Source organism: Corythoichthys intestinalis, chromosome 4 (assembly GCF_030265065.1).
Source record: "Corythoichthys intestinalis isolate RoL2023-P3 chromosome 4, ASM3026506v1, whole genome shotgun sequence".
Classification (NCBI taxonomy): domain Eukaryota; kingdom Metazoa; phylum Chordata; class Actinopteri; order Syngnathiformes; family Syngnathidae; genus Corythoichthys; species Corythoichthys intestinalis.
This window is the reverse complement of record NC_080398.1, coordinates 23,770,565-23,791,219: the sequence shown is the minus strand read 5'-3', so window position 1 is coordinate 23,791,219 and position 20,655 is coordinate 23,770,565. Positions and strand designations below refer to the sequence as shown.

The following is a 20,655-nucleotide window of genomic DNA, read 5'->3' as shown; positions in this document are numbered from 1 at the left end:
GACGAAAACAACAATATCACTTTAGAACAGTGGAAGCTTAGGCAGTTTGACTTGTATGTGTGTGTGTCGGGGCGGGGGGGGCAAAAAATAGAAATTCCAAATATCCATCTTGCCTTGGTTTAGTTTTGGCTAAGCAAAGCAAAGTGGACTGAATTGTTTATTTCCACCAAATACACACGTGTAAGTATCAATTTAGACGGATTTTGAATCGATACAAGAATTGCGTGGCGTAATATCGTGGTAAATCTCTGAATCGTTTTTTTTTTTTAACACCACCAGTTTCAGAAAATCATTATTGAAATTCTAAGGATTTGGATTTTTTTAACACCACCAGTTTCAGAAAATCATTATTGAAATTCTAAGGATTTGGACAATTTTAGGTTAAAGAAGGGCTCTACATGTTTCGATTGTCGAAATGGTTGTCAATTAATTTGAGTGATTATTCGCACCTCTAGATGTTGTTTGGATTTTCTTGAGACCATGAGCTGTATAATTCTTTACAAGAACAATTCAATCCTAAGGTACTAAATAGTGTTACCTGTAACGGTCCTCGCACATAGTCCTACACTCGCTGCATATTCAAACAGCACTACAAAATGGCAACCTCACCATATCTTGCACTTTATAGCGACTAGGAAAAGATTCTGAATACAGCCAGATACTCAACGCACTCTTTTTTGCACTCGCTCTTTGCTTTTGCTTTGGCTTTGGACTTCTTAACACTTTCCTTCCCACTCGGGCACCGCTTTCAGCTCACCGCCCTGTTGCCGGCACAGCAGCAGCTCCTATTGCAGCAGGCCCAGGCTCAGCTACTGGCCGCCGCCGTGCAGCAATCCAGCGCCGCGCACGCCGCTCATGCTGCCCATGCCGCCGCCCAGGCCAATCACCAAGCCCAGGCAGCAGCAGCGGCGGCAGCGGCCAATCAGCAGGCTCACAAACAGCAGCAACAGCAGCAACAAACGCAGCAACAGGCGGGGCAAACAGGCCAGCAGGGTCAGGGGCAGAGCACACAGGAACACACTGCCCAAAGCGTCCCCGCCCCACCTCCTCCGCCCCAGCTTGCCCTCTCTCAGCCAATCCAGCTCACCGCCCAGGTACTGACAGCCAGTCGGAGCCATCAAGGGCCTCGCGAGCGAGCTTTTTCCTCCAGCGGTTCTCAAACTGGATTTATTGAGGCAAAATCATTTGCAAGATGCACAGACTAAACCTTCCTTTAAAACAAACAACAAAAACTATATTTAAGTTTAAATATTCTGAGGGAAAGGGATGCAACAAGTAATCAAAAGGATAGGAAGAGGGACGATAGGTCAGATTAGGGTGTGACAGACCAGGGTGAGCGTACAAGAAGCGCTGGTGTTGTTCAGTGTGTTCTCCAATATTGAAATATCTCAATATCTCCCATTTGGCATAAAGAATATGGAGGGTTTTTTGGGAAAAACAGTTTGAGAACCACTGCTTTACGATACCCATTCTCACCCTAGCATGCCGTTTTTCCCCTTTTTCACCTACAACCACACTCTATTGTGCCACTGTCTTATTGTGTCACGTGGTCTTGATCTGGTCATCATCAGGACATCCAGCAGTTGCTGCAGCTCCAGCAGCTGGTGTTGGTGCCCGGCCACTCACTCCCGTCGCCTGCGCAGTTCCTTCTCCCGCAAGCGCAGCAGGGCCAGCAAGGTAGCATGACTTGAGGAAAAAAAAGGATTACATTGAGATTTAAATGACATTATTGATTTCAGGACTCCTATCGACACCAAATCTTATTTCGCTACCTCAACCAAACCAAGGGAGCCTGCTGTCTGCTCAGAGTAGAATGGTACTGCAAGCACAGGTAGGATAAACAATTCATGCTGTGGTAGCGCTTTTTGACTGATTAAAAAAAAAAAAATCACAAGACAGTCAACAACTAGAACTGTATATGTAGGACAATGGCCACAACAGATGACATCTATTCAAAGCTCGAAGCGATCATTCCATCTTGTCTTGTTTCAGCGAGACAAGAGCACGGAGATCAGCAGTGCCGGCCTGACTTCAGTGCCCCCCGTGCCCTCTCACCCTGAGGAGCCCAGCGATCTGGAGGAGTTGGAGCAGTTTGCCCGCACTTTCAAACAGAGACGCATCAAACTGGGCTTCACGCAGGTAATGGCGGCTCAACACCGCAGTCGGCTGCTCTTCATTTTTTCTCATGCTGACTCGACGTGGGGACCACGCAGGGAGACGTGGGCCTGGCCATGGGGAAGCTGTACGGAAACGACTTTAGCCAGACCACCATCTCTCGCTTTGAAGCCCTCAACTTGAGCTTTAAAAACATGTGCAAGCTGAAGCCGCTGTTGGAAAAGTGGCTCAATGATGCAGGTTCGGCACTCATTCTCCTTTTTTGAGATTTTTGTTAGGGTGATGATAATGAGTGGATGTATTGTGATTTTCCCCATCTCCAGAGACCATGTCTATAGACAGCACGCTCCCCAGCCCGAGCTCACTGTCCTCGCCCTCGCTGGGCTTTGATGGCATGCCCGGCCGCCGCAGGAAGAAGAGAACCAGCATCGAGACCAATGTACGCGTCGCCCTGGAGCGTGCTTTCTTGACGGTAAGTTTCCGTTTTATGGTTGAATTTTTTTTTTTAAGTGCTTTTGTGATCATCAAAACTAAAATACTTCATTGCCCAGAGAGAGAAAAAAATAATTGGCTTTCATCTCTGTTTGGTCTTAAAATGCAAAAATATTTTTAATGTTTTTATTGTGATATAATAATAGAATAGATATAATTATAATATAATGTATTATGATTAGGGCTGTCAAAATTTTCGCGTTAATGGGCGTTGATTAATTTTTTAAATTAATCCCGTCAAAATATTTGACGCAATTAACGCACGTGCCCCGCTCAAACAAATTAAAATGACAGCAAAGTGTCATTTCCACTTGTTACTTGTGTTTTTTGGTGTTTTGTCTCCCCCTGCTGGCGCTTGGGTGCGACTGATTTTATGGGTTTCAGCACCATAATTATTATTAACATCAACAATGGCGAGCTACTAGTTTATTTTTTGATTGAAAATTTGACAAACTTTATTATGACGAAAACTTTAAGAGGGGTTTTAATATAAAAAAATATATAACTTGTACTAACATTTATCTTTTAAGAACTACAAGTCTTTCTATCCATGGATCGCTTTAACAGAATGTTAATAATGTTAATGCCATCTTGTTGATTTACTGTTATAATAAACAAATACAGTACTTATGTACAGTATGTTGAATGTATGTATCCGTCTTGTGTCTTATCTTTACATTTCAACAATAATTTACAGAAAAATATGGCACATTTTAGAGATGGTTTGAATTGCGATTAATTACGATTAATTAATTTTTTAAGCTGTGATTATTTCGATTAAAAATTTTAATCGTTTGACAGCCCTAATTATGATATATTTTATCTTTTACATTTTTTATTTATTTTTTTGGTAATATTTTGATTTAAAAATTCTTTTTATGCTATTCTTCATTAGTTTTTATCATTTTTATATATTCATTTTAAAACATATTGGTGGTCAAATGCAGGAAACAAATATTCAAACTGTGGATGTAATATAGAGTAGATGGATTGTATAAACAAATTTTTGTTGGTGAGATGTTAATGCTGTTTGTGTGTTTGTAAAGCACTTTGGTATGGTTGAGAAAGCACTATATCTTTAAAAAAAAGTTTTTTTTTTAGATCCGAAACATCAACGCATTTATGACACACCAATCATAATGCGCTTGTGCTGTTCACAGCACAAAGGCTTGACGTTTTGGCGTGCTCGCAAATGCTGTGATGTATCAACCAAGGCTTTTTCCATTTGCATCCCTCAACATTTAGTTTGCGAAAACAGATAACAATTTCTCCTTTAGGCACAGAGCGATTGTAGTGAGTGATCCGTGTTCTCTGCACTGCCATTGTAGAACCAGAAGCCTACCTCAGAAGAGATCCTACTGATCGCCGAGCAGCTCAACATGGAGAAGGAGGTGATCCGGGTGTGGTTCTGCAACCGCCGGCAGAAGGAGAAGCGCATCAACCCTAGCAGCTCTACCCCTCCCCTTCCCAGCCAGCCCGCCAGCGCCCCGCCCGCGCACAAACCCCCGTGCTACGGCCCCCACATGGTGCGTCTTGTTTGCCAATTTCATGTGCTGAATTATCATCTCATGCCTTCTTCGTCTCTACGACAGATGAACAGCCAGCTGTCACAAGCCGTGACCAGTATCAGTAGCACAACGGCGACCACAGTGTCCCCTGTTTGCCCCCTGACCTCCAGTCTGGCTTCCAGCCTCACCTCCAGCTCCACCCCCTCTCCGGTCACCCCACCTCCCGCTCCTCCGCGCAGCACGGCCAGCCCGGCCACCCCCAGCCACAACGCACTTAATCTAAACACCGGGTGAGATGGCTTGCAAATAGCTTGCAATTAACAGGAATTCATTAACCATCGCAATGGCGTACCGCAAGCAGCACGTCACTTCCGCTCATTAATATTCATGACATTAGCTACTTTTGCTAAGGGGGGGACACACCACCGTTTGTCCTCAATAGGAAATGAATGGAAATCGTGTACGAAGGAGCTATTTACAGAGCTAAGCCTACCAGTTCTGTCTGAAAATGATGTCCCTGGTTCCAAATTCACTTGCAAAGATGTGGAAGAACATAAAATTGTTCAGTTGAAGAGATGGCTTGAGTGTCGAGGGCTGAAAAAGACGAAAAAAACTAGCCGACCGTAGCATAGCCTTAGCTTTTTTCTTACGCGACTGACAATGACATTCTCCTGTTTCAACAAGCTATCCTTTACCACCTGCCCTGTCTTTCTTATGTAATATATCCCCTGGTTGTCCTAAGTCTCTGACTGTTCCTGGGGGTAATTTATATATGCAGCTGCGTTACACACAAGCATAAATAACATTGTGCTAACGTAAGCACCCTTTAGCTTGGCAAGCTGCAATATTACTGTACTTCAGGTCAATAACGGCCACTTCTTCAGCTTTCTACAATTTTCACTGCCTTCACACAGTTTATAACCTGCAATTTTGGAAAATAATCTGCTCATCGACAGTCCTGTTAGCCTAGCTTAGCTGTTGTGGCTTCGCCTGGTACGCATTAGTTCACGCAGGTACTTTTGCAGTGAGCAAATTTTCATCCACCGACTTTTCAGATTTATGTAGCTACTTTGCATAGCTTAAACTGACTCTGAACGGTTTCATAAGCAACTACGACAAAACTCCGTCCTGCTCATATTTGCTTTTAAAATCACACTAACATCAGCAGACTTGTTGGCAGCTGGTATGGTTCGAAATAAACGTAGGACTATGCGAGAAATACAACATAGTACGACACAGTTAAGTAAGCATTGCCAATGCCTACCTACAGTGGAGAAAATAAGTATATGAACACCCTGCTATTTTGAAAATCCTCCCACTTAAAAATCATGAAGGAGTCTTAAATCTTTAACAATTTATTTGTGTGATGAAGCTGCAAATAATTATTTGAACACCTATCTATCAGCTAGAATTCTGGCCCTGAAAGAACCTGTTATTCCGCCTATTAAAAGTCCACCTCCACTCCATGTATTATCCTGAATCAGATGCTGTTGTTTGAGGTCAAGAGCAGCATAAGGACACCTGTCCACTCCATACAATCAGTAAGACAAACTTCTAACACGGTGGAAACAAAAAAGTTGTCCAAAGACATGAGAGATAAAACTGTTTACCTCTACAAGGCAGGAAAAGCGCTACGTAGCAATTGCCAAGTAGATTGGTGAAAAAAAGGGTCCAACATTGGAGTAATCATTAGAAAATGGAAGAAGCTAAACATGACAGTCAATCTCAATCGGAGTGGAACCCCATGTAAGATATCTCCTCATGGGGTCTCAATGATCCTAAGAAAGATGAGGAATCAGCCCAGAACTGCACGACAGGAGTTGGTCAATGACCTGAAAATCGCTTGGACCACCGTTTCCAAAGTTACTGTTGGTAATACACTAAGATGTCATGGTTTGAAATCATGCATGGCACAAAAGGTTCACCTGCTTGAACCAGCATATGTCAAGGCCCATTTTAAGTTTGCCTATGACAATTTGGATGATGCAGAGTAGTCACAGGAGCAAGTTTTGTGGTCAGATGAGAGGAAAATAGAATATTTTGGTAATAATTCCACTAACCGTGTTTGCAGAAAGAAGAAAGATAAGTACTAGCTCAAGAACACCATACCTACTGTGAAGCATGGGGGTTGTAGCACCATGCTTTGGGGGTGTTTTTCTGCGCATGGGGCAGGACGAGTGCACGTATTAAAGAGAGGATGAGATTATTGTTATATTTTGGACAACAACCTCCCTGCTTCAATCAGAGCACTGAAGATGGGTCGTGCCTGGGTCTTCCAAAATGACAATGACCTGAGGCACAAAGCCAGGAAAACCAAGCAAAACAAGGTTCTAGCATGGCCTAGCCGGTCTCCAAAGCTACAGTAAACCCACTAGAAAACCTTTGGAGGGTGCTCAAACTCTGTGTTTCTCAGCGACAGCCCAGAAAACTGACTGATGGGTGGGGCAAGATCCTTACTGCAGTGTTTGCAAACTAAAGGAAACATTTGACCTCTGTAATTGCAAACAAAGGCTACCGTACCAAATATTAACATTTGTTTTCTAAGGTGTTCAAATACTTATTTGCAGCTGTATCACACAAATAAATCCTTAAAAAAATCGCACATTGTGATTTCTAGATTTTTCTTTTTAGATGATAGCTCTCACACTGGACATGCACCTACGATGAAAATTTCATAACCCTCCATGATTTCTAAGTGGAAGAAATTGCAAAATAGCAGGGTGTTCAAATACTTATTTTCTTCATTGTACCTACCTACCTACCACCTTGCAAAATCAATTAAACGCAATTAAAAGACTTCCAGAGGGCTATATGGGGAAGACAGGAAAGCTTTGCCCAGGGACGGGGATCTCCTGTGGGCCTGCCTCGGAGACATTGTTTTTTGTGTGTGTGTGTGTGTGTGTTTGTTTCCTGAAAACATTAAAATACGTGTAAGTGGTCAGTGGAGTCGATTTGGGTTTATTCGTGTATAGTTGAGTGATTATGGAACGATTATGGAATTAGAATAGGGTTATTTGCACTAGATCCGTGTTTTTGCACCATTTTTGTTGCACTTTTCATTAAATCTACATAAAAAAAGTCAACGTTATTCATGTCATTCAAGCAAATTGTTCTTTTTCATGATGATTGGGATCAATAACTTAAGCGTTGACCTGGGTCAGTGGATTTGATAGTGGAATTTGTTAGCCATTGGCCCAGAGGGCGCTAATTTTCCTTATTGTCTACCTCTGAAGACTAACAATACTTCAGCATGTATAAGATGACACATAAAAACATCTTCTAAATTGCTGCTGGGTGTGAGGAACAGGGTTTCACAAAGACGATGTTCTGTTGACCTTTCAGTCTTGGTTTTGGCAAATTCTAGAAACTGCATTCGGAATAAGGCTATTTTTTGCCAATTCAATTCATAGGTATTATGTATGAAATGTGTTCTAACATAGTATTTGTTTGCGTTTTTCCACAGCATGTGGCGTTTCGGCAAAAAGAACGGTGAGGTGTCAAGCTACATCCCCGACTTCGCTGCAAACTTGAGGTAAAGAATAAATGCGCGATGCACGCAAACTGAGGTTTTTTTTTTTTTTTTTTAGACCTTTTAGATTTTTCTACAAGTTTGCAGGGAAAAAAATGACTTTTTTGTGCAGTTATCGCTATAATAGGCGTGCTATTCCTGTAAAATGATGTGCACTAGCACTGTGGCTAGAGTGTGTTGTGGTTGCTTTACTTTTTCTCCGGTTTCCTTCTAAATTCTCATGAGACATGAGAACACGCTGAAATGTGCAGCTTTGGTTCAAAATGCTCTTTCCCTGTTTTGGTTTCATTTTTGCACATGACCAAATGAACAGAAGTCTATTTGCACCTGTTGGATTGCATGTGATATGGAACCTCTTAATCACATGTTCTGTTTGCCCAAAATTTTGAATTGAGTGTTTAGACTTGTTTACTGTCATTGACGGAGAAAAAAACTAAATCTATTTCGAATTGACCTCTACCACTGTCAATGGCAGCCATTCAGTTACAATAACATGGTTTTATACAGTAAATGAATTATTTTAGAGGTTCCACTCTTTTCTTTTGTAAGCTGCTAAACTTGCTTGCTTTCCTTCTTTTCTCCTTTGCCTGTCTTTACATGTGTATGTGTGCTGTTGCGTTTGGGTGCGTGCATGTGTCTGTGACACAACAGGAACACTGTGATGGGGGTTAACACAGGGATGAGCCAAGCCCTCCTCGGTAACAATCCCCTGGCTACCATTCAAGGTGTGTGTTTGCACGACCATGCTAGGCAAATAGAGCCATAGTTGATAGCGGAAGATTCAAGGTTCATTTTAAAAATCATAATTAGAACAGTAAATAAAATATACATATATATATATACTATTGGCAATTTTTAATTGAAAATGTAAACAATTGGAAAAACCCTTTAAATAACTTTTTCTGTTAAAAATGGCAAAAATGTCAAACTTATACACCAACATACAGATATTTCTGAAACATCAACCATTTTAAATACAGGTAGTCCCCGGATTATGAACGAGTTCTGTTCCTGTGCTGACAACGTAACCCGAATTTCCGCATAAATCGGAATTAACCGTTTAAGCACCCCTAAATCTCAAAATGGCGAGCCAAGAAGTCCAAAAGTATTGTATTTTGTTTATTGATCTGGTGGCAGCATTGGGTCTGGCTGGACCCAGCCTTGTATGACTGAGGAGCAGACTCGTCTGAAATGGTAAAAAGACTGCTACGCTGTGGTTTGGCCCACATAAGGCTGTAAGTTGTTTCAGCTAATATATGTTTCTGTTTGCATTTGTAATCAAGTTTACAGCTACTGTTTGTGGAGTTCTGTGTGAGCGATTTGCTATGGGAATTGTAAACATGTTAGCGTTCGTAGCATTTAAACTAGCTCACTCTAGTTAAGCAAATTAGGCTAATTTAATCGACTGAATTTACATTTTGATCAGAAAAGATGGACTTTTGAACACCAGTTCTTTTGTGTCAAGTGTTTTATTGTTGAAATGCATGTCGTTTTGAACATAAGTACATATGTGTGTTACAACTTTACAAATTGTCAAAATTGAAGGACGTAAAAAGCTTCAAAAACCACAACTGCCTTGTTTGCTGTCTGCCAATCTGAACAACTTCACGTTTAGTGAGGACAGAACACGTCGTATTAATAAAGTAAAGTAAAAAAATATGATACTGTGAGGTAAAATAAGGTACTGATTACGCGACTAAAAAAAGAAAAAAAATTAGACTGGAGATGGCGGACGAGACTCGTAAAGTCGAAATCAAGTAAGTAGAGTACGTCGTAACCTGGGGATTACCTGTAATTGCCTTAGTCTATTTTTTTTTTAAACTTAAATTTTCAGCACAAATTATGGCTGATAAATTAAGCATAAATTATAGCTGATGGCTAAGCAGTTGTTTAAGAAGTATTGTGAAAAATGTGTTTTTCTTTTTTCTTATTTTTAATTGTTAATCAAAATGGTGTTTTTTTTTTTTAATCAAATTGTTCAGGGTTTTTCATGTTTTCTGACAAATCTAGAAAACAAAATGGCCTAGGAAATTATTTTAAGAAGATATGTTTTTAAAATTCTGGAACATTTTCATGCTTTTGTCCAGTATTCAAGTTCTTTCAAATATATTATTCTGAAAACATTTATTTATTTGTTAATTTTATTTTCCTCAAATGTCAAATGTTTTAAACCAAGAACTCATTTTGAAAAAAATGTTTGCAAAAATAAAGGGTGACATGGGACTAGTATTTAAATAACATGTTGCTTTAATTCATCGTTTGACTAAAATTCTATTCAAAGAAAAAAAAAAAGACTATTTGAATTTTTAAATCATTTTTGGTTTGACTGTAAATTCAAAAATGACCTGAGAAATGTTATTCTTTTCTTAAATGAAATATTCTTATCATCAAATCTCAAACATTTTCCTGTTAAGAATACCGAATGTTTTTGGGGGATGAGATTAAAATTGGTTTCTCCTCCAAATATCTATATATTTTTAAAAAAATATTTTGTCTGATTCTCACTTTTTCTCATGTTTTTTTATTTTTATTTCTTTTTTTTTTTTTTTTTCTTCTTTTTTAATTATAAAACCCTGCTTTTTGAATGATGAAAATTTACAGGAACAACCACAAAAGAACAATTAAACATGAACAAGTTTAGCAAAACAACAGAAACTAATATGATAAAGCCTTGACATCTTTGAAAAGGAGTAGGAAAAAAGAAAATGTTTCTTTTCAGTGGCTATTTTTTTCTTTAAATATACTGTAGATATCATTTTGCATGAATATCATTTTTTAAAAATCTTCATCCAACTTTGTTTCTTAAAATGACAACTTTTCACTCGTAGTGTAAAAGTCTCCTTTTCATTGTGAGCCTAATCCTCATTTGTACCATTTAAAGAGCACTTTGGCTTTAAATGAAAGCACACCATCAAAATCCATTGCATGTGAGGAGTGTTGCTGCGTGAAAGCGTGAGTGTGCTCATCTTCCTCATGTGATTCCTTTCCTCCCTGCATCATTAGTCACAAATAACTCAAATGTGTGAAAACTCAGCAGCTCATCAACTGAGCTCATGAGCCTTTGTGCATGAAATCCTACATGATGGACTCCGCTAATGTATAAGCTGTTTTTGTGAACAGAAGAACTGCAGCGTTGCCATAACAATGACCCACTCAAACCTGTTGCCGTGCTGTCAGTGATGACAATAAGAAAACCAAAGCGGCAACTGATTTGCACGCTCTATTGTAGCTGCAATTAAAAACACTGTAATGACAAAAATGAATTAATTCAAGCTGCAACCTGCAACCCAACCTGGAATAAGCAGATGAAAATTCATTTTTGTTAATGAATTAGTCCCCCAAGACAAAAAGTATGTGTAGTTCTAATGTGTATATTTGTGATCAAATATATCACTCCGTAATAGTATAACTTTGCAAAATCATACATATTAAAACACAATTTGAAAGACTATCAATTCTCTTTACATGTCTTTTTATATTCCATCTGTGCCACACAGGGGCAGTATAATACAGACGGATGATATGGATCATTTCACAATTTGAAGACATTTTACGCACCAACCTTCCAATTCTAAATTATCCACATACAAAATACATGCAAGTCATGAGTAAATGTACCCATCTTTATTCTAAAGATAAAAAAACTAAGTGAAAACGATGCTTAAATATTATTTTAAATTTGTATATAGGTCAAGAAGTGTATCCCACTCAATGCTGTTTTTGGCAGACCTGCAATTGCAGTCTTAATCTTTTGGACAAAAATATTTATTATTCCTAGTCATATTGCAGTCATTTCAAAATGTGATCGTCTACCTCTAGTTTTAGTTGACGACTACTCGACATGTTTTCGTCAGTAAAATTCAAAACTTCTGGACGCCACTATGTAAAAAAAAGTTGTCTGAGAGTTTAAAACGATACTCGCCATGCTAAATGTTAAAGCTAATGCAAATGCTATGCTAACGCTACAAGTTACATTTAGTGTGGGAAGCAAAATTGCATAGTCTCTCTTGCCAAAATAAACAAATCTTACTATGCTTGCTTGAAGCACATCCTAACACCAGTGAGGATGGGGGGTTGATGGTGGGGGTAGGCACTCATATGAGTGGCGCGTACAACCCACGTACTCCACATACAATATGAAAATGTCACGGATTGTGAACATAAGACAGAAATTTATGTCGCATTTTCATCTCGTTGTCTTTTTGTCAGACGAAAACGGACATTCGTCTTATGGTCTAGTCTCCCAAGCCATGTTTTTATCTCGTCGTCATGAAAAAATTGTTTGTTTTTAAAATATTTTCGTCGTCGTCGTTGTTGACATAGGTGGAGTTTGACTTTTTGGTGGTGGGGGTGGGGCTAAAATGTTGTTGACCCTGAAACGCAGTGTCAGCATTAAAATTGACGTATAGTATACAGTATATGCTCGGATCGTAGCTTAGCCCATGCTCGTACATACTGGCATCCCAGCTGTTTGTGCGAGCGCACACATTTTTCCTGTCTTACCTAGTGGAGAAGTCGACGCCGTATGCTTTTTGACTGAATATTCCAGCGAGAAACATTTATAATAATACGTTTAAATTAGCTTTTTTTTTTTTCCCCCCATCATTTTTTAGATTATTCTAAATTAGGCTGCTTAGGACAGCTATACCTTTGGCCAAGATCGTCATCTATTGAATATGGTACGCCCTGTGGTAGCTTTGTTGTACAATCAATGTCTTTAGTGGTGAAAACTGAAACTCCATTCAGCATTTTGGCGGTTTTCTCCAGCGTTTAACCTTTAATCCTTGGTTCTCGTTCTGTAGTTGTTGTTGCTTTTGAAAGCTTAGGTTTGAAAAATTATGTATATCCATCTTGCCTCTTCTGTTCTCAGGTTTTTTTTTTTGTTTTTTTGGGGGGGGCTAAGCAAAGCAAATGACAGTCTCCAAAGTGCTAGTCACATGATCTGTTTGAAAAATAATTTTGACCCCTTATAATTTTTTTGGTTAATTTCATTCATTTTGGTTGTTTGTTTTATTGTTTTACAACTTTTATAGACAACATTTTACCGGCATAGTCTTAATTTTAAATTCATGTATTGGAAAGCCAATTACATGCAATGACATTTTCGGCCACAGGGGGGGACTATGCCCTGGTCCCCCCTTAATCTTCGCGCATGATCGTTGACGAAAACAACGATCCCACAAAAACACAAGCATCCCTGCTACTAGGGTTGTTCCGATCATGCTTTTTTGCTCCCGATCCGATCCCGATCGTTTTAGTTTGAGTATCTGCCGATCCTGATATTTTCCGATCCAATTGTTTTTTTTTGCTCCTGATTCAATTCCAGTCATTCCTGATAATTTCCCCCGATCATATACATTTTGGCAATGCATTAAGAAAAAAATGAATACAACTCGGACGAATATATACATTCAACATACACTACATAAGTACTGTATTTGTTTATTATGACAATAAATCCTCACGAGGGCATTTACATTATTAACATTCTTTCTGTGAGAGGGATCCACGGATAGAAAGACTTGTAATTCTTAAAGGATAAATGTGACTTTGTATATTGTGACTAAATATTGTCATCTAATGTACTTGTTGAGCTCTCAGTAAATGAACCTGCACCCATTTAACTGTTCTGCCCAAATGCATGATGGGAAGTGCAACCATGACTGTTTGTAGGGGCACCAATTCATATATCTTCTCTGTGTTGGGAAAGAACATAGGGTGTTAAGAAAATGATCAACTACTACCTTTCTTCCCCACATCACCTCTCATGATATTTTTAATTTCTGAGAGAGGGATTGTAAGGCTTTAGCCAAATAAAAAAAGGCTCCAAAGGCTGTCAAAATTATCTCTACTAATTATACGCTGCCTTTTAGCTCTACATATAGGTAAAACTGCGCCTTTATAGATTGAACGCGATGATGCAGGAGTGGGTCGTGCAGCGCATGCGTTAATTAATTAACGTGATTAATTAAGAAACTTTAATTACCGCTGTTAACGCAATAAATTTGATAGCCCTACTTTAAGCCAAAACTACTCTGGATGAGTGTAAGACATTTTGTCTGTAACGTTAAATACAATTAGAAAACGATTTAAATAAAATATATTTATATATTAAAAAAAGGCATGTCCGATATTTTTTTGCCGATTCCGATACTTTGAAAATGACGTGGTCGGACCAGATCGATTGGGACACCTTTATCTGCTGCCCTAATTTTTTTTTATCATGGTAGAAGAAGAAAACAGTAAATCACATGATATGCTGGCTTTTTTCATGATCAGTTTTCCCAAAAGAATGGGTCCTCGCTTGTAGTTTTCATATTTTATAAAATAGTTAGCCTTGACAAAATGTCTCAATCTTCCTAATGCCATATAAACCATATAAGACAACAGTATTTTATTTTTTTTCCTATCCAAATAAAGTTGTCCTTCTGATCAACAGTAACAGCTAGCTAGCTTCAACTGCTAAGAAAAAGTCATTATTAATTTTTCCATGTAAAGTATTCATGACAAGTGCTGAACTATGCTAATAAACAGGGTGGTTTGCCTCATTGTTTAATTTATGTTTTAACACTAAAATATAGCTTGGAGTGGCTGCTTTTTAAAAATGAGTCACTGCCACCATTAATTTCTATTAAACCTTTACCTTTGCTTGTCTCCCCCAGCCCTAGCAACCAGTGGTGGCCAGCTGCCTCTTACCAGTCTTGAGGGCAGCGGCAAGATGATGCTTGGGGCACCGGGCGGGCGGGGCGGCGGCCTGGCGTCCTCCCTCTTCCTCAACCACCCCGCCCTCCTTCACATGGGCCAAAGCCCGGGCGCCGGGCTCCTGAGCGCGGCGGCTGAGGCCTCGCGCCCCTCTCCTTTCGCCCCCTCGGCCAGCAGCGTCAGCCCCACCCTGTGCTCACCCTCTCCCTGCTCCAGCCCCGCCTCCTCCTGCTCATCCAGTGAAATGGCGCACAGCCCTAAGATGGAGTGACGGCGGCGGGCGGCCAATCAGAGAGGAGGAAGGAAGGAAGCAGGCATCTCTGGCCTTTCACACCAAAGCTAGCTCTTCCTCTCTCTCTTGCGCTCTTTTTCTTCTTCTTCTGGATCTCTCTGTCCTTCCCTCCAGCGCTTTCCGATGCCAAAAAACCCACAGAATGGAAGAGGAGGGAAGGAGAGAGCGAAAGAGGAGGGGAGAAGGGGGCAGGAAGGGGAAGACCGAAACCAAAAATCTTTCTCGTCCCAAAGAGGGATCTTTTATTTTTTTGTCAGCATCAGCATGGCACCTCAAACCAAAAATGACAAAAGAAGACCGAGGAGGACAAAAAAAGGAGGATTTTTCTATTTCTTTCGCGGGTCTGAAGAAGAGGAGTAGACGTTTGAAACCAAAAATATACCTAAGGAGGAGGCAGAGGAAGAACACACAATGACAAAAAAAAAATGACAACCATACCAAAACCCCAAATACCAAAAAATACGGAGAGAAAAGCTTTATTCAAAGGACATGTAAATACATAGTGAAGCTATCCAGGACCAGGACTCCACTGCTACACAAACATTGTTTGTCCACCATTTCATGAAGCTGCATTTACACTGTTTAAAAAAAAAAAAAAAAAAATGTTCACTTAGGGTAAAATAATGGCAGCTGTAGTTACCATTAAACACAGAGAAAATTTTGAATTACATGTAAAAACGGTATTGTGCTTCGGCAACCGTAAATTCTTTGGTATACTTTAAAACTCAAAATTATGATAGAACGTAAAATTGTTAATTTTTTAATACTGTGTGTAACCAGTCTTGATAGTGGTAATAACATCATATTGCACATTTTCTTGTTCTTCACCTTATGCCATTATCTTGGAAGTCAAACGTGCTAACTAGTGAGCTATTGCAGATCAGTTGGAGCTGTGCTTGCATGTAGAACTCATCAAACTCATCTTTGTTGTGGGTCACGTATGTCTGCCAACAATGGAAGCCATGATTAATTGACTTATCAATAAGTAATCGATGATCAAATGAATCCACAAGTATTTTGATAGCGAATTTTGGGAGACATTGTTGGCCTAAATATTGCCCAAATCCCTATTTTGGAGTTTCATAATGACAAAAATGATATATTTCCATTTTTTTCGATTAACGAACAAAATAACTGATATTCTTTATTTTGATTTTGTTTGTTTGTTTGTTTGTTTGTTTTTATAATTTAAAAAATAGAAAAATTGTATTGATATGACTGTCTGCCCTTTGGGGAAATGTGTATTTGATTATAATTTTGACATTTGTTTTGTAATGCATGCTTTTATTTTGGCGCAGGAAGCGTAGAGCAGGTAGTACTTCCACATGCGAGTAAGAGCGCATGCAGGGGCGCTGGAAGTCACTCACAGCTGGGGGTGCTGCGGATCTTATTTTGTTCTTCCCCCATTCCAAAAACGTCCGTTTCGGTCCAAATTTGTCATCCTCGCGCTTTTTCTCCATAGGAGGCGTGCGCAATGACAGTACACACTAGAGGCTTGCGAAACTTCCGATTCTTAGATTCTTCGCGATTCGGCCGTGGAAGATTTGAGAACGATTTACAAACATCCAAATTCCGATTATTGAATTATACCAGGTAAAGCGGACATAAAACACAGTCAGCGCGGTCTTCAGGACGCAATGAGGAACGGACCGAGAGTAAATATCATGTTCAACTCATGCCGCTAGATGAAAAAAAAACAAAAAAACAATAATACCTGACTGCGGCCGTATTTTATTTACTGTTTTTAACGGTTAACTTGATACTGAAATAGTAGTTTGTTTTGCCTGAGAGGATTTTTGAACAATTTTGGAACTAGTGTACAAAAAATTAAAAGCGGAGGGGTTTGTGGTGCATCTATAATCGATTTATAATCGAATCGGAGCCTCTGAAGGTGCCCAAAGATTCCCCCCTCTAGTACACACGCATTCTGGATAGTTTACATACCACTGCTCGGCTACTGCAAAGGCAGTGTTCTATTTCACCTACTGTGGGTGTTGGAGTTTTTGTATTGGAAATAAAAGCGCCCATGTATTATAATGCAAATCCCCACAGCTAGACGGCGCAATGACACAAAACACATTTGAAAACTAAAAGGTTGAAAAAGCCTCGGTTTAACACAGAGTCAAAATGAATTGCACACAAATATCCAACAGCGCTCTGCACAGTGGCAGCTCAACAGCAACAACAAACAATAATATGACTGCAATGCAAACAATTCAAAGTTCTCCAAGGTCTAAATCTGCTGCTAACTTTTCCTTGCTGAGCACTATTATAAACTATCATAATCATATTCATTTTTGACGTCGAATTGAATTTTAGAAAATTTCACTTTTTGTAAAGAAAAAAATTGCTAATTCGTTTTTGGGCCATGCTTCCTCTGTCAACGGTTAACTTTCCGTTTCAATAACGCCTTATTCAATGTGACCCGATAGCAAGCAAGTAGAGGCGTAGCAAGGGTCCCCGGGGGCCCCTGGCAACAAGCAACATGGAGCCCTTCGAACGTGCGCAAGTAAGGGGGACAGTTGGACTTGGAGCAATAGCATATTTAATAAAAGTATAATAACGCCTCGGTCTCATACAGCGCTTTTTAGGACACTCAAAGTGCCCGGCTTCTACTACATTAGGACATAAAACTACAGTAACATAGTACACTCACCGCTGTCTTGCTTCCGTTTCTTCTCTTCTGATTTTTTTTCTTTCTTTTGTCGCTTCCAGAAGGACAACTTCTCTTCATTTTGGTTATACGCCAGTTTAAAAAAAAAAGCCAAATCGACGCTCACTCTCACTCTGAGTCACGGGGGTTGGGGGGGTGGGTGTAGAGCGAGTGAAGGGGCCCCTTCAGGGAACTCAGACACAAGGCTTTCACTGGCACTGTCGCAATTGTCGCTGCAACAGTGCAGTAAAGCTGCGTGTGCTAAATCTGTTTAAATCTCCAGAGGGCCCCTGCTGACTGGGGGCCCTAGGCAATTGCCTGGTTTGCCTAATGGGATGCGACGCCTCTGCAAGCAAGGTGTCAGGCGGTGACCACGTTATTAACACACACACACAAAAAGTTTTCATCATATAGATTTAATCCCCAAAATTAAATAATCTATTATTTCAACGTTTTCTTTATTGATTTATTTTGAACAAAAACCACATAGTCCACGCGCATCCGCTTCCATGAAGAAGACGAGTGAGAGAGAGACAGAGAGAGGGGAAAAATTACAGTTTAGCTCGCTGTCTAGCTAGGACTTAGTTCCAACGTCTTGGACATTACAATGACGTACAATGTTTTTGGATAGTTAATTTGAGATTTAGAGTGTATTCAGGTGTATTTAAAGAGATAATTCCGATTTACGTGGAAATTTGGGTTACGTCGCCAGGATAGGAACGGAGCTCATTCGTAACCCGGGGGACTAAATCCTCAACCTTTCCAAAAAAGTATATTTATACAGTATATGGCGGAAAACACTCAGGTGACTTGAAGTTCCACTCTGAGACCCCAAATTTGGCCAAATTTCAAAATTATCCTAAATGGGTGTGTGATACATCATTGGAAATCTTAAAATCAATTTTCTGGGGAAGAACTTTGAACAGGAGGGTATTTTAATTTTTTTTTTTTTTTTTTTAAACCCCTAAACCCTCACTCCAGGTAAGAGCATGGGAGAGCATAATTAAAGACACCATGATTTTAACGAGATATTATCGCGTACTTACACTGTTTTGATCCAAAAACTCTGCGTAGCATGTCTCACTGAGTGTCAAGACACAGCTGTGAATAGCCACAGCCAGACTTTTTGGGGATTATGTGGGTGAAACAAGGGTCGCAATGCAGAAATCGCAAACATCAAGGAGTGGTTGAGATTTTCTTTTCCAAATATTTACCCTTTTAAACGTTTTTTTCCCTCTCAATTTTTCTTTGTTTTGATTGATTATTTATCATCTAAAATAACGGGGGGAAATGGGACGGTAACAAAAAAATACAATTAAGAGATACAGTAGTTATGAGGTAGATATCCGTGACCTATTTACAGACACTATTTTTTCCTTTGTGACGTAATTTGTTTTAAAGTTTAAAATATGTGAATGAATAATTTTATAAAGTTGTTTTTTTAAATAAATATAAATAAATATTAGACATCAATTAGTGATTCTAAGCTAAAAATGATTGAGATTTCAAATAATGAGTATAATTCTTTTTAAGGCTGGGTTGAAAAAAAGCGGTTGCGCGGCATCAGGGTAAAACTGACAAATTAAAAATAGTTCGGGGGTTTAATGCGACATGAAAACGCTATGGCAGTATATAGACATATTTTTCTATCAATCACAACAGATGTTTTGGCTTAAAATACAGCAGTTTATTTTAAAGAGGGGTGCAAGAGCAGAAACTGCTTTTTCATCCTTGTCTGTGTTTTCCGCCACAATCACTTTATTTCATTTGAAGTTATTTGTGTTCATAATTTAGAAACATTTAAGTTGTATTTAAATTATTTGTTGGGTGGCAGTATCGGTAAAAAAAAATGTTTCAGCACCGAAACAGGTTTTAAAAATATCAAAAATAACCAGTACTGGATAAAACTACAATACCCAAAACTACTCGGTAGTCAGCACGCCTGCCTGCCACGATGACGGTGGAAAGCAAAGAAAGGAAGCGCAGTGACATCACCACCACCATCATACTGGTTGCACATTTGTAAAGTCCTTTGATATCAAATAACTGTTAAAATTGAGTTAATTTTACACTAATATGTTAATTTCACATTAGAACTTTTTACATGTTTCTCATTTCTGTCAAATGCAGCTGCCTGTATTTTACCCAGAATTTAGCAGTCTTTTACCATTTTTTTTTCTTTTTTTGTTAAAGTGAGATGTAGCTTATCTTAATCATCGTCATTTCACAACGGAAAATCCGTTGAAGCCGCGATTGTGGCCGCCATCTCTCACTACCCCCTTTCATCAATCAACTTTGCCCCTTTCGCCGCCATTCATCCGACTGCCATTAAACGCTCAAAACGGAAACCAAAGCATTTTTTGTCAAGAGCCAAGACGCCCGGAGGGGGCCGCGGGACGAGGGGTTCAAACCAGGACTCAATGCCCCCTCCTAGCCCCGCCCCCTTTCGGGTAATCGGCTCAACTCTAAAACCCTCACGTGGAGTTTCCCTACTGAACAACTAATGGGAAGCAACTTTAGTGCAAGCTTGTCGAACAATTCCTGGGGTAAGTTGGTCTGCCACCCCAAACGGGGGTACTTTTCGCCCAAGGGACTGCTTACCCAGCTAAGCGTAGGACGCACGGCCGTGACGTCACACTTTTTTTTTTTTTTTTTTTTAAAGGATACCAAAAATAAACCCAAACCAAAAAGAGACAACCCAAGGACTGACTGAAGCAAACCAAAAACAACCAAATGTGTCTGGAGGGAGCAAGGGAAGACTTTTGGGCGCTGCCCTCAAAGTGTGTAGCACAGGAGAAGCACCAAAAATTTCAAGGGTTGGCCCCTCCAGCCTCCCTTTTGGTGCCGGATGGTACCAAAACGTAAACGACCTCACTGAACTGAATCTTCTTTTCAAAGAAATCCTTATTTTCTGTCGGGTTGCTGTGATGCCGTTTTATCGTACTGTACCTTTTAGTGCTTATTATGACCACGCATTTGGGATAACCCACTCGCTTTTTCTTTTCCTGTAGTCGTGCTACAGATTTTTATCAGGTGTTTGGGTTGAAGAAAAAAAAAACTGAAAATTTAGCTTCCAGATTTTTCCAAAAACGCCAAAAAAACAAACCAAATACACGGGAAGTGACGGTCTGGGAAAACGGAGCAGATTTGGGCAGCAAATTTTCAACCCGAAACGCAGTTGCGGTTTTTCGGGGTTTCCGGCGCTCCCCTGGATTCGCTTCAGGAAGGCGGGCGTTGACCCAAAGACGACTTGGCGCAGACGTGGAAGTCGGCGTCTCAAAGGTGAAGCCTTTTTGTCCGCGTGGACTCTTTAGACGGAATGTATCTGTTAGTGCTCCTATAGATTTTTGTAGTTCCAAAAAAA

General features: G+C 39.8%; 1 protein-coding gene across 7 annotated transcripts in view; it reads left to right on the top strand.

Moving 5' to 3' along the window:
• Window positions 1–17,429, top strand: part of pou2f2b (POU class 2 homeobox 2b) — a 224,473-nt gene extending 207,044 nt beyond the window's left edge. For 5 of the 7 annotated variants that reach the window (XM_057833939.1, XM_057833941.1, XM_057833937.1 and 2 more), the window contains exons 6-16: window positions 753–1,094; window positions 1,572–1,677; window positions 1,740–1,831; window positions 1,993–2,139; window positions 2,214–2,355; window positions 2,439–2,587; window positions 3,936–4,133; window positions 4,200–4,405; window positions 7,579–7,647; window positions 8,296–8,369; window positions 14,307–17,429. In XM_057833939.1, the coding sequence (XP_057689922.1) occupies window positions 753–1,094; window positions 1,572–1,677; window positions 1,740–1,831; window positions 1,993–2,139; window positions 2,214–2,355; window positions 2,439–2,587; window positions 3,936–4,133; window positions 4,200–4,405; window positions 7,579–7,647; window positions 8,296–8,369; window positions 14,307–14,617 (1,836 nt within the window). In that variant the 3' untranslated portion in view covers window positions 14,618–17,429. The remainder of the gene's footprint in view (window positions 1–752; window positions 1,095–1,571; window positions 1,678–1,739; window positions 1,832–1,992; window positions 2,140–2,213; window positions 2,356–2,438; window positions 2,588–3,935; window positions 4,134–4,199; window positions 4,406–7,578; window positions 7,648–8,295; window positions 8,370–14,306) is intronic. The other 2 variants (XM_057833942.1, XM_057833943.1) reach the window with 2 other exon arrangements.
• The last annotated feature ends 3,226 nt before the right edge of the window (window positions 17,430–20,655 follow it).